General features: G+C 34.5%; 2 protein-coding genes across 5 annotated transcripts; one reads left to right on the top strand and one right to left on the bottom strand.

Annotated features, from left to right (window-relative positions):
• Positions 1–285: 285 nt before the first annotated feature.
• LOC135771589 (uncharacterized) lies at positions 286–5768 on the top strand. Its single transcript, XM_065281904.2, has 8 exons — positions 286–866; positions 1074–1100; positions 1224–1915; positions 2113–2158; positions 3684–3775; positions 4210–4320; positions 4468–4741; positions 5304–5768. The coding sequence occupies exons 1-8, from the start codon at positions 798–800 to the stop codon at positions 5502–5504; spliced, it is 1512 nt and encodes a 503-aa protein (XP_065137976.1). The 5' UTR covers positions 286–797; the 3' UTR covers positions 5505–5768.
• On the bottom strand, positions 5547–11300 carry LOC135771588 (G2/M phase-specific E3 ubiquitin-protein ligase-like). 4 transcript variants are annotated; one of them, XM_065281901.2, is made up of 14 exons: positions 10986–11300; positions 10210–10429; positions 10020–10095; positions 9387–9673; positions 9252–9305; positions 9069–9157; positions 8789–8845; positions 8474–8679; positions 8245–8344; positions 7193–7346; positions 7011–7108; positions 6773–6920; positions 6186–6306; positions 5547–6109 (listed from the first exon to the last, which is right to left on the bottom strand). In XM_065281901.2, the coding sequence occupies exons 2-14, from the start codon at positions 10300–10302 to the stop codon at positions 5820–5822; spliced, it is 1773 nt and encodes a 590-aa protein (XP_065137973.1). In that variant the 5' UTR covers positions 10303–10429; positions 10986–11300; the 3' UTR covers positions 5547–5819. The 4 variants fall into 4 exon arrangements, with proteins under 4 accessions (XP_065137973.1, XP_065137972.1, XP_065137975.1 ...); XM_065281900.2 differs by having other exon boundaries at positions 10210–10328; XM_065281903.2 differs by having other exon boundaries at positions 10210–10304.
• Between the last annotated feature and the right edge of the window lie 2755 nt (positions 11301–14055).

Here is a 14055-nt window from a genome sequence, read left to right as displayed (position 1 = left end):
ATCTTAGAAATATCTCAAAAATACGCCATATGCTGTCTGCATCAGATGCAGAAAAGCTTATCCATGCTTTTATGACCTCTAGAATAGACTATTGTAACTCGTTACTCGGAGGATGAATTGAAAATCAGGTAAACACTCTACAGCTGGTTCAAAATGCCGCCGCAAGAGTGCTTACTCGATCTAAAAAGTTTGAACACATTAGTCCAATTCTGGCATCTTTACACTGGCTACCAGTTAATATGGCATACAATTTAAAATATTACTAACCACCTTCAAAGCGTATGGAATTACTTTTGTCTCAAAAAAAAGAAACGTAACTTTATAAAACTGAACGTAACTTTTTCAGAAACTATCAAAAATATGCCAATACAAAAGAAGGAAACAAAAATGAAAATGAAAAAAACGAATTCAATCGTACAAATGAAATAGGCTCTTCAAAGATGCTTAATTTTTTGTTAATGTTTTTCAAAGATTCGTTTTCGCAACTTGTGTTTTCTGAATGCATTGCCACAGATTTCGCTTTCGCTTCTGAGTTTTTCGTTTGCTGTTTTGACACAAACCTCGCGTGGGGGCGGGCCTTAGCGGTGATCTACTCTGATTGGATAGTGAGTTTTTGATTTCCACAACACTAGGTGGCGGTATGCAGCTATGAAGTTGGTTCGCAACCCGCCATAAAATCATAAGAAGAAGCAGCTACAAACGTCACTCAGTTTGCCGGCGCATGTTTGAAAGTTGTCGCGGTGCTTTGTATTAAATATGTGAATATTTGAACTTCGTTCGTGTCTGTAACTTTAAAGATGAGCTCTCAGGAGAGACACGGAACGGCATCATCTTCCTCCTCCGCTGGTTCTTCAAGGCAGCTTGAAGTAAGTTCGTGTTATACGTTCATCAATCAATAACATCGATAAAGTTATATTTATGTACTGTGTGCAACAGTTTTGGCTTTATTTAAAGCATGAATTGTTTAAAAACGTTTTCTGTACATAAAGATACCGTTTATAGATATAATCTTAAATAGAAATACTATGTTTGCCTAATCTTCTTTTCTCTTTAATGCTAACGTTACTTGTCAGGACCAAAGACAAATGTCACTTTTCCAGGTAAGTTAGGCACTACATGATGGAATATAAATTATAAAGCTTAATTAAGGTAAAACTCGTTTGCTGGTGCTTGTAATGATGATGGCTGACTTACTTTTATTTGTATTTATTTTTTACCTGTAGGAACAAGTGCAAGAAGACATTCTACAGCATATGCTGACAAAGTTTAGCTTGATTGTTCGGAATGAAGCTTTAGATTTGGATTACCTCCTGGATACTGCACAGCAACAACTGGATTTGGCAATTACTGCATCACATCATGTCAACATCCCAGAAGCTTTAATTAGAGGTCTACAAGAGCTAATCAACACAATTAATATAAATGTTAGTTCGGACGAAACTTCAACAACAACAACAACAACATCTGATATTGTAACCTGCACTTGGGGGAACGTGGGACGCCCACGGTTTGATATTAGAAAGGATGACCTTGAGGAACTCCTTTGTACGGCTCTTCCTGTAGAACATCTTTCTAGGATATGTGGCGTTTCTAGAAGCACAATGAACAGAAGATTGAAGGAACACACCCTGTCTGTCAGAGCCTGCTATTCCAACATTTCAGATGAAGAACTTGATAATGTTGTAAGGTCAATAAAAATAAGAGTTCCACATGCTGGCTACAGACTAATGAAAGGTGAACTTTTGGCTGGAGGGCACCGGATACAGTGGCACAGGATGAAGGCCTCTATGCGACGGGTGGATGGAGCTGGAATCTTGGCCAGAATGGTTCAGCTTGGTTTTATAGCACGCAGAAGCTACTCCGTTCCTGCACCATTGTCCCTAGTTCATGTGGATACCAACCATAAGCTAATCACGTGAGTATTTTCTCTCACACTCTCTTGCATGTACATATACACAGAAAATTTGACTTTTTTCTTTACATAATGACACATGTATACAATAAAAATGCCTTCAGATATACCCTGAACTAAATGACTGCTAATAAACAACATATGTTTTATATATATATATATATATTGTATATATTGTTTTTTTCTTATTTTTTTTTTAGATTCAATATTGTGATATTTGGTGGGATCGATGGTTTCTCACGGAAGGTACTGTTTGTCAAGCTCTGACTTTGTTCTGTTTTGAAATGTAAAGGGATATTCCCCTAAAAATTAAAACTGTCATGACTCACCCTCCACTTGTTCCAAACCTTTAAGTTTATCTCTTCTGCTGAATGCAAAAGAACATATTTTTGGTAAACAGGCAGGTGATGGTAGACATCGACTTTAGATTTGGATACTGCTCAGCAAGAATTGGATTTAGCAATTTCTGCATCAAATCATGTCAACATCTCAGAAGCTCTCAGGTCTACAGGAGCTACTATGGAAATCGGTGGCTGCTGTTAACTGCTTGGTTTGTGACATTCTTTAAAATATCTTTGGTGTTCAGCAGAAGACATAAACTCTTATAGGTTTGGAACAAGTGGAGGGTGTGTAAGTGGTGAGTATTTTTTTCTTTTTGGTTAAACTACCCTTGGTGGTTTTACAGATAGGGCTTAGATTAAGGCAGCAGTATGCCTTAGTAAAATTAGACGTTTTAAGTAGCTTTAACAAAGGGGCCATTACAGAAGGTAATTTTACATGCATTTGTGTGTATATTTATTATATACTACCAGTCACAAGTTTGGAAACGGTAAGGTTTTTAATGTTTTTAAAATACAGTGTTTACCACAGCTGTATTTATTTAATTAAAAATACAATAAAAACAGTGATATTGTGAAATATTATTACAATTTAAAATTAAGTTTTCTAGTGAAATATATTTAAAAATGCATTTTATTCTTGTGTTGGCAAAGCTGAATTTTCAGCATCATTACTCCAGTCTTCTTTGTCACATAATCTTTCAGAGATCATTCTTCTAATATGATGTTTTACTGCTTAAGAAACATTTCTTATTATTATGTTTATCAATGTTGAAAACAGTTGTGTACAATTTTATTTTCAGGATTTCTTAATGAACAGAAAGTTCAAAAGAACAGCATTTATCTGAAATACAAAGCTTTTGTAACATTATACACTACTGTTCAAAAATTTAGGGTCAGTAAGAGTTTTTATTAAAGAAATCAATACTTTTATTCAGCAAGGTTGCATTAATTTTATCAAAATTAATGTTACAAAAGATTATATTTCAAATAAACACTGTTCTTTTGAACTTTCCATTCATCAAAGAATCCTGAAAAATATTGTACACAAATATTTTCAACATTGGTAATAATAATAATAATAAATGTTTCTTGGGCACCAATTATTATATTATAATTATTTCTAAAGAATCATGTAACACTGAAGACTGCAGTAATGATTCAATAAAATTCAGCTTTGCCAACATGAGAATAAATTGCATTATAAAATATTTTCAAATAGAAAACATTATTATTGTATTATTATTTCACAATATCAATGTTATTTTTTTATTAAATAAATGCAGCCTTTGTGAACAGAATAAACTTGTTTTAAAAACATTAAAATTCTTACAGTTTCCAAACTTTTGAGTGATAATATACTACTTGCAACACTTGTCTGTAAAATGTCTATATTTATTTCAATCTTTCTCATAAACCCCCTTTTTTCATAGATCCTATATCTTGATGCTGCTGAAAACAACAAGGCATCAACTGCCTTTTCATTTTTTCTGGAGGGTGTTAACAAACATGGATGGCCTTCAAGGTAAGAACACTGTTAATAAGGTGATGAGGCATAATTTTAGAATTCAACATCTGAAGTACATTTCAAAAGTTCACATGTACATATATAATTAAATAGAATATTGTATAGAAAAGCAGGTAAGTCTGCTGTATATATGTTGAACCTGCTCCTCCCAAATTTTGATAATAAAACATCATGTTGTGTGGTATTGTCTTTAAATTACATTTAGCTTTGTTCAAAGAACTAAGTGAATTTTGATATTAGATGTGCTTGGAACTTTACCAAAAGTTTTGAATTCTTCACAAATGTGAGTTTGGGAATTTTTAAATTTTGCAGTATTCTGTGTTTACAAAAATGTTTATAATTTTTGAGCACTAATGGTTTTAAAATACAGATTCAAATATTTGTTTAAGTATGAAACTTAACTTTGGATTAATATTCCAAATCTATTCAAGAGTACGTGGTGACCAGGGAGTTGAAAATGTGGATATTGCACGTTGCATGTTCTCAGTGCGAGGAACTGGTCGAGGTAGCTTCATTTCCGGAAAAAGTGTTCACAATCAAAGGTGCAAACTCAACTTTTTTTCCATGTTGAAATAATTTGCCTGACTTGATAACATTGTTAATATGCATGTTAATGTGGCATTACAATACATTTCAGTCTGTTTGCTGTTCTGTAACCATACTGAACATAGGTCTTTTATTTTTTGTAGAATTGAGCGCCTGTGGCGTGATGTTTGGTCAGCCGTCACATCAAAATACTATGAAACCCTTCATGCAATGGTAGAAGATGGAGTGCTTGATCTATCAAATGAACTACACCTCTTTTGTGTGCACTACACAATTCTTCCACGCCTGAAATCAGACCTTAAGTGCTTTATTGAGAGCTGGAACAACCATCCAATTAGAACAGAAGCAAATCTTACACCAAATCAGCTTTGGCACATCGGAATGCTGCAGACACCAGTAGCTGATCCAGATATGGAGGTATTCTTTAATCTATTTAATGTAATTCAATGGCCCGTCGTCAATTATTTCTTACATAAGAAAATAATGCACACCCAAGGTGGTTATTTGCGTTGTGCCGTTATACCGCATGTGTGCATTATTTCCAAATAATTCAAAGGACCGGGGACAATTATTCCGCTTATACCACAAACATTGCTGTACTGCCTATTTGTAAGACATTTGAAAAGTTAGGTGTGCGATTTTTGAAAAAGAATGTATACCCATTTCTTAACTAATCAGAATACAGCATTCAACAGACCGGTGGTATAACTGTATTCTGTAAAATTCTTTACCCTTATTTCTGTTTTTCACATCATGCTTCATGTTTTTGTTACATTAGCTCTTCCGGAGCATGGTAGCAGACCCCTTTATAAATGTGCCTTACTTTATCACTTGTGATTTGTATAATTTAAAACACATCTTAATAACAGATTTAAGCATGAGCAAAGTTACATGAATTTATAACAATGTGAATACAACTCATTGACAATATTTTAAAACTGTTGGCAATTTTACCTACTTTATGTTTTTGAATTTGCAGATAATTGAGCAACTGTGCCAACAGCAAACTTCTGATACTGACCCAGAAGATGGTGTGGTGGTTCCTGAGATCCAATGCCCTCTATCTGAACACAGCCTTGCTGTTCTGCAGGGATTAATTGATCCCCTGACATCATCACTGAACTACCGAGAGCTATATGTTCAGTCACTTGATATTATTGAAAGACTGTGCTTTTACTAACATTTGACTTAATGTTAAATGAGAAACTTACAAAAACACATGTAGCTACATAAGAAATTTTATTCGCAAGAGTGTCACATGTAACAATGTTCTGACAGAACTAACTTCATAACAATGCTGCGCAAATTTAAAACTTACTAACTTCATAACAATGTTGCGTAAATTTAAAACTTACTAACTTCATAACAATGTGGCGCAAATGTAAAACTTTGTAAAATTGTTAGCCATTCTTTTGAAAATAAATGAAGTGATAATGAAATGTAATCTGTCTCTGACCTTAAAAAAAAACAAAGAAGGAGTGTTAACAAATCTGTTCTAAACCCTGTAAAAGCAAGCACCCTGCTGCACTGCAATTTTCATGTTTTCTTTAAATTCATTTAAACTTGCAAAGTGTGCAGTGGGAATTGTGATTGTGTGGGTGCATGCACTGACAACAGGGTAACAAATTTTGTGTTCTGGCATACGTGCCATGCATGTATGGTCAAATAGAACTGTGATTTTGAAAGCTTGTCTCTCTGAAAGAAGCAAATGTCTGTGTGCTTGACCAGACAGCCACTGCATGACTTTCGACACAGAAAGTGCCTCCTCATCAGCAGAATTTCCATCTAGAACAGTAAACATACATAAAGTATCTAAAAATAGGCATTGTCTAAACATTTGAGTAACAAAACAAAGACTTACCTTCAAGTTCCATTAGAAAATCCTGGAAATTATTTAAGATTTGCATTTCTTTGATGTGCTTTAGACTGCCACTTTCACTCATTTGTGGGTCAAGGTGTGATACAATGTAATCAGAGTCCACCTGGAAAAACATGCCAGAGAAAAAATGAAGCCAAATATCATCTAAAGAGAATTATGTATGCAGCAATTAAAAAATAGGAGTTCAGAAGAGTTTCTCTAACACAGTGGTTCTCAATTTCAGTTCTGTGGACCCACTGTTCTGCACGTCTCTTATCTGACACACACCGTTTAGTTTATGAAGCTGTCTCATAACAAGCTGATTACCTGATTTAGGTCTGTAAAAAAACAAATACAAAATGTGCAGGGCTGCGCTTCCTAAAAGCATTGTAACCCTAAGTTGATCATAGCTCCACTGGTGAAAATGATTCTCCCATCAACTTAGGCTAACAATGGTTTTGGGGAAGCACAGCCCAGAGCAGTGGGTCCCCAAGACTTGAGTCGAGAACAAACTATTTTTACAAAAGCTATGTGTAACATGTATCCAAGTCATTGACAAGCTGATATTACCAGATGCCTGAAGACCTTACCTGATCATTGCCACCTTCAAAAACAAAAAGGCCACGGCACACTTGTTGGTTCTTCTTCATGATGTCCAACAGACGGTAAAGTTGGAGGCCCTCACGGAGCTGCTGAAGCATTAGAGTTCTTCGCGCAGCGGCATGCATTGCAATTGCCCTTTCAGAACAAAAAACAAACATTGTTTTACAAGCTAATTATTACTTACATTTTTTGGAAAATAGATTTAAGGAATGCATAAAGCGATACCTCTTTATATTCCCCTTGTTTTGGTCATTTATAGGGCCAGTGTAGCCACAGCTCATAATTTGCTCACTGTAATTCGACAGGTCTGCAGTGTCCTCAATCTAGAAAGAATTTTAGATTTTCCTAAAACATTAATAAAAGTTGCAATAGAAAGCTACATAATAACAAATTGTTTTCAGATATACCGTTTTAATCAGTGGTGAAAATTCCATGTCATTAACTTCCATGATGATGTTTTCAAGATTTCCACTTAATAGGTAATTGTAACACCACTCCTGTAAAAATCGTGGAGCTGGACCACCTTGCGCGAGACTCACAGCAAATAATTCCCCAGCAACTCTATTTAACAAGGACAGGAAATAAATCATGAAATAGAACTTAATATACAGAAAGTATATTTAAAACTCATGTTTAAAAGATGTTTGCTCTTAATTGGATCGTTTACCAAAATAAATAAATTAAAAAAACTTCTATAATTATGTTCAAAAAATACCTTTTCTGTTTTTAATAGACTCCTCATACAAGTCTAATCTAAACAATGTTCGATGAACTTAAGGTACATCTTAAAATGTCTTGGAAAAGTTCATTTATTTCTGCAATTCAACGCAAATTGTGGAACTCGTATATTAAATAAATTCAATGCACACAGACTGACGTACTTTGTCTTTGGTTCTTTTAAATTGTGACGATTTTGGCTCACATTAAACAAAAACCACCAATTCACGCAATTCGTCTGAACAAAATTAGAATACTACATAAGACCAATAAAAAAAAACATTTTTAGTGAATTGTTGGCCTTCTGGAAAGTATGTTCATTTACTGCATATACTCAATACTTATAGGGTCTCATTTTGCTTTAATTTAATGGGTTTTATCAAGTCAAGGGTGCCATCTACTAGAACATTTTAATGCATGTCATGCTTCCTTCTGCTGACAAGGATATGTGGTATGCTGATTTTATATTACAGCAGAATTTGGCAAACAGATCAATATCAAAAGAAACCTGGTCTTCATAACAGCTGATCAGTGCCATAGACTGAGCTCCTCCATGCCACGCCATGCCACATTGATGCAGTAATTCATGCAAAAAGAGCTTCTACTAAGTACTGAATACACATACAGTAAATGAAAATGTTTTCTAGAAGGCCAACAATTTTAAAAGAACCAAAGACTTAAAGTACTTCAGTCTGTGTATATTGAATTTATTTAATTACTTTAATCCTTTAATGACACTTACCGAAACAGGCCATTGTCAAGGTCATTTAATGAGTACTTGGGAAATTTTCCTTGACCATCTTCTCCCTCAAAGAGACGAGTCTCTATGCCACTAATCATTTCTACAGTTAAAATAATAATAATAATTCAACAGCATTCAAATATGGAGACAGCAAACAATCTGAGCAGGACCAATGAATTGACATTGCAACGGTTTTGTGGTCAAGGGTGTACGAAGCAAAAATCCTCACCTGTCAGGAATTCTTTGCGGAGAGCACCTGTGTCGACACCAGCCTCTCCCATGAATGTCACCTTTAAAGTGTGGATTGGGGAGCTAAGCTTTTGTCGTTTCCACAGTGACATACCTCTTTCTAAGAGATTTACTCTAGATACACAGATACTAAACTCTTTGGAGGTGTCAACTTGAGAAGCCAGCCACCGCAGTACATCATCTTCACTGTCAAATTGTGATGAAAATTTGTGTTTTAGACAGCATTATGATTTACCAATTGTGTTTTACAACTACATTGTTGAGTAAGGATATTATTGATACTTAAATAATATACCTTGACATTTCTTCATTTTGTGGCTCCATTATATCAGGGCTTAGAGGGCCAACAGGACTAAGGAGAAAATGCATGCACAAGTGAAAATTTAAACCATAATCATTATGTTAAAGAAAATATTTGACTTAGTGCATCAATAATTAACTCATTTGCACAAAATATTAGCTGCCATGTAAACATAACTTTAAAATGCATTATTTGTAGTCTTCAACAAAACATAGGCAACATATAAAGCACCACAAAATTACATTGTTGATTCTGTTCATAATATTACCATTACCTATCTAAATCGCCACAAAAACTTGCATGTAGCTCCAATTCCTTTACAGGAAAACTTTGCATACAAACAGGACACTTTGCCTCTTCTGACTAAAAAAACAAGTTGTGATGAAAAAATAGTGATGAAAAAATAGACATTAAAAGAAGTCAGAATAATTATTAGCCCAAGCAACAAGATAATTACCTTTTCTTCATTATCAGAAGGTAAATCATGTGAATCAGGAGGTAGATTAGTCAGCTAGCAATAGACAAAGCATTTAACATACATTTTCGCATCTTCCAGAATACTCATGAGGTTTAATGAAACAATTAGTCTTACCTCTGATTCTGGGTCAGAAAGTGTCTCATAATCTGCCGTGTTGCATTCCTTTACGTGCAGAGCAAGAATCTGTAGTGGCATAGATTTGGAGCATTTCTTACATTCTGCTTTAGGCATCTGAGAGAACTCCTCGGCATCAGATGGTAGAGGGGACAGGTCAAATTCATCCTGTATTGGAACAATGTACAACATTGTTTTCCCCCCTCCAGTTGCACTTCTAATTGTGCTACCACAGTAGCCTTCAGACTCTGGAGGAACTAGATGTAACCGTCTTCTTCCCTGTCCACCTGAATAAATAAAAATTACAAAAATCATTAAATGAAAATGCCATCCGATTGCATTACAAACTCTATATGCTGTAATTGTAATTGCAGCTTTGTTAATATACTGCCCTCCAGGAGTGTTTACAAAAGTACTTAACAAAAAACAACTGATTAAAAATAAACCAACAATAAACCAAAAAATAAAGTAAGATTGTCATCTGTAATCCTTTCATTGTTTAAAACAGAACAAAATACCGTCAGTGCCAATCTATTGAAATGTACAAAAACAAATGAAATGACATTCACAAAACTATATGCACTGTGTGATTTTGTAAAACTAGTTCCCGCTGTGCTAGTTTATAGATCATACCAGTTGCTTTGTAGAGAAGCCAGCCTCCAGATGCTGACTTCATTTTTGGGTATGCATCACCGAACAAGCTAGAGACCTAAAATCCACATTACTTGAGATTAGAAAATAACTATTACAAAAGTTTTTAGTTGTTAATAATTAAGGAAGGCATTGCGGTTTAATAAAGGAATGGTGTGTAAATACACCTCACCTCTGAATGTGTCAAATCTTCAGGCATAGTAAGATTCCGTTTTCCTAAGCCAGCTTGCAAAAGCTGCACCTCATCAGCTGGTGAAGGGGCCATGTCTAAATTTTTGTTTAAAAGAAACACTGAAAACACAAAAGGTTTCCATAGTTTGTTGAACTTTGCTGGTCTGCTACAGCTGGGTAGCCGTCTCTTTGAACCACGCTTAAAAAATCCAGGGAAAGACCTCCAAGAGATTGAAAATAACAATAAGTATTACATAATTTTTATTACATGAATAGGTTAATTGGGAATACAATGAACCTAAAAATGGCCCCTGACTACTACCTCTGCTCTAATTAAAGTGCTAAAATGTGTTGTAAATACATGTTTAAAACAATGTTGCTGTTTTTCATTGTCATGACTGCAAAACTGAAACCTGGCCATCTCTTGGTCCCACTGTTCGACTCTGCCCCGACTGCTGCACGGCCTGCTGACCCTGCCTTGTGCTGGTTTTTCCGAGCGACTGGTTAATAATTTCAAGGATGCTATGTACAGCCGCAGATGCAGCATCTGCACCTAGATTTCTGCCTTGCTGAAGAATAAAGACCAGTTTGACATCTGCACTACATTGATACATCCTTGAATATAATAACTGAATAAAAGGGCAAACAATCAAACTACATAACATCAGTGCATTGTGAATGGCAATAATAACCCGCAACGAACTGTTGCATACTGTAATTTACATGAATATAACTTTATCGATGTTATTGATTGATGAACGTATAACACGAACTTACTTCAAGCTGCCTTGAAGAACCAGCGGAGGAGGAAGATGATGCCGTTCCGTGTCTCTCCTGAGAGCTCATCTTTAAAGTTACAGACACGAACGAAGTTCAAATATTCACATATTTAATACAAAGCACCGCGACAACTTTCAAACATGCGCCGGCAAACTGAGTGACGTTTGTAGCTGCTTCTTCTTATGATTTTATGGCGGGTTGCGAACCAACTTCATAGCTGCATACCGCCACCTAGTGTTGTGGAAATCAAAAACTCACTATCCAATCAGAGTAGATCACCGCTAAGGCCCGCCCCCACGCGAGGTTTGTTTCAAAACAGCAAACGAAAAACTCAGAAGCGAAAGCGAAATCTGTGGCAATGCATTCAGAAAACACAAGTTGCGAAAACGAATCTTTGAAAAACATTAACAAAAAATTAAGCATCTTTGAAGAGCCTATTTCATTTGTACGATTGAATTCGTTTTTTTCATTTTCATTTTTGTTTCCTTCTTTTGTATTGGCATATTTTTGATAGTTTCTGAAAAAGTTACGTTCAGTTTTATAAAGTTACGTTTCTTTTTTTTGAGACAAAAGTAATTCCATAAAAGCGGGCGTTATGACAAAATCCATCCCACACAATTTGACATTTTATTTCATGGTAACGGTATATATGTTTAAGCTTTATGTTTATATTGTTTTTGGAATATACAAATTTGCCACTCACTAATTAGCTTTAAACTAAATGCTCTCATCACAGTTTTTCAAATGTATTAAGTTCAAGTTAGTGTTAACGTGAAAATGCACTAAAGATAAAAAAAAAATTAAGGCTTGATAGACAGAATCTTGTTTTTAAATCAGTTATTTATTTTGTAGGCTATTGAAGTATAGTATGCATTGTATTTTATATTTATGCATACATTACATTCAAAATAGGCATACAAACAAGTATGAATATGCACAAACCAGACAGGGAAAATACCTGTATACGAGATCTTTAAATATGGATATTATAAATATGAAGGTGCTATAAGGTAATGATCATGGAGTCTGTTTCGAAGTGGTCTAGTCGCTTTTTACTTTCTTTGACTTGCACCTTAACTGTTCAGTCTCTTTTTTTTGTCATTCTGATAAAAGTTGTTGTTCTGTGAGCAAATGGCACGTCAAACTACATCGTTCCAGCGGCGTCCGCTGCTCAACATACAGTACAATGTTTCCTAAGTGAAAATGTTATTTGCACTTTGTGCAGAATAGTAGATCAGATTAACTCTTTAACATTAACTCATTTATGTGACCAAATAACTCTGATCAGAGAAGTGGCCAGGTGTAAAAGGGACATTTAATGTAAAATGTAAAAAAAATGTTTTAAATAATGTAAACTAAATATAGTAAAAATGACATTTTGGAAATTGTAATTGTGCAATCATGGTGAGAAAATTGGCAAAATAATTAGAAAAATATATTTTTTTAAATTGTCAGCTTCGGACAAGAATTTTACTTTTGGTGCATCTCCAGTGCTTAGTATATCTTTAATAGCCTACAAAAAAATAACTGATTCAAAAACAAGATTCTGTCTATTAAGACTTATCTTTTGTTTATTTTTTGCATTTTCCCTTTAACACTAACTTTAACTTATATTTTTAAAACTGTGGTGAGCATTTAGTTAAAATCTAATTAGTGAGTGGCAAATTTGTATTCCAAAAATAATAAAGCTGAAACACACATATACTGTGATATATCTCATTTTGATTCACACTCTTCAATACACACTACTATTTTGTCTAGGAAATATTTTTTCCATGTAGCCACAGTATGCAGTTCTAACTTCCTGCTCGTTTTTAATTCTTAAGATGTCTCAGAAGAACCAATGAAATCTGGGAGACCTCAGAGTATGTCCTTGCTGTGACTGTGCAAAAACAGCTATGTTATGCCCGTGAACGGATTGGTGTTTAAAAGGGCCTGCGTTCAACAGTGTCTCTGTTTAATGTGAAGAAAATCCATCGCATTTGCATGAGAGGAGGAGCTTCAGTTACTGAATAGTCCTAAACAATGAACTGTGGTAATGTTTCAATTTCTAAATGTTTTAAGAAGTACAGTTGTGTTTGTCTTTGAGTTTGTACGGTACCTGTATGTGGTCATTAAAAATTGAATTGAATTGAAATTGAATTGCCTTTCCAAATTCATTTTGCTGATGAATGTATATGATGTTGTCTCAATTTTCCAGAGTTCTCTAGTGGCAATAATATTTATAATTTTAATTTGTACTTTTGGTATTTTATGGCAAAAAATTTGAATCATACAATTGTATTTTACGATATACGTTTACATTTGCTCGTGGTATTTAATTTCTTAAGCCTGATGTATCCTGTTTAAACTGTGTTGGTGTATTGCAAGTTAGTGACTTTTTGGTTTAAAGTATGTTAATTGAAGCCCTACATGGTCTCTGATTTTAAAACTAGTCAAAACAGACTTGATTTAGTAACATTGAATCCTGCAGTAGATAAAGCTTGTTTTTTATATTGCTTCAATGTTGCTATATTGTTAATTAAACTATTGAAATGATGTTCAATAAACATTGATTTTATATCCATCTTGATTGATTTTCCATCATTGAAATAACATTATTCTAGGGTGCAAACCTGATGAAAAATCAATGAAAAATGTCAACGTTGTTTCAATGATAATTTGGATAATGTCATCAACATCAATTCTATGTTGATTCACTGTTGGTCTGCTACCTTGAGTGATTGAATTTATGTTGAAGAAAGATTGTTTTTTTAACCATTTTGATTGATTTTGCATCATTGAAATAACATTATTCCAGGGTGCAAACCTGATGAAAAATCAATGTAAAATTTCAATGTTGATTCAATGATAATTTGGTTGATGGATTAACATAATTTCAATGTTGATTCACTGTTTGTCTGCTATCTGGGGTAGGTTAAGGGAATAGAATATAACAGTTTGGACAGTATAAAATGCATTGCATCTATGGAGATGTCCCCATAAACCACATACACCAACGTGTGTCTGTCTGTCTGTCTGTCTGTCTGTCTGTCTGTCTGTCTGTCTACAGTTTTATTATGTGGCG

This window comes from Paramisgurnus dabryanus, chromosome 8 (assembly GCF_030506205.2).
Source record: "Paramisgurnus dabryanus chromosome 8, PD_genome_1.1, whole genome shotgun sequence".
NCBI lineage: Eukaryota > Metazoa > Chordata > Actinopteri > Cypriniformes > Cobitidae > Paramisgurnus > Paramisgurnus dabryanus.
This window is presented reverse-complemented; position numbering and strand designations above follow the sequence as displayed.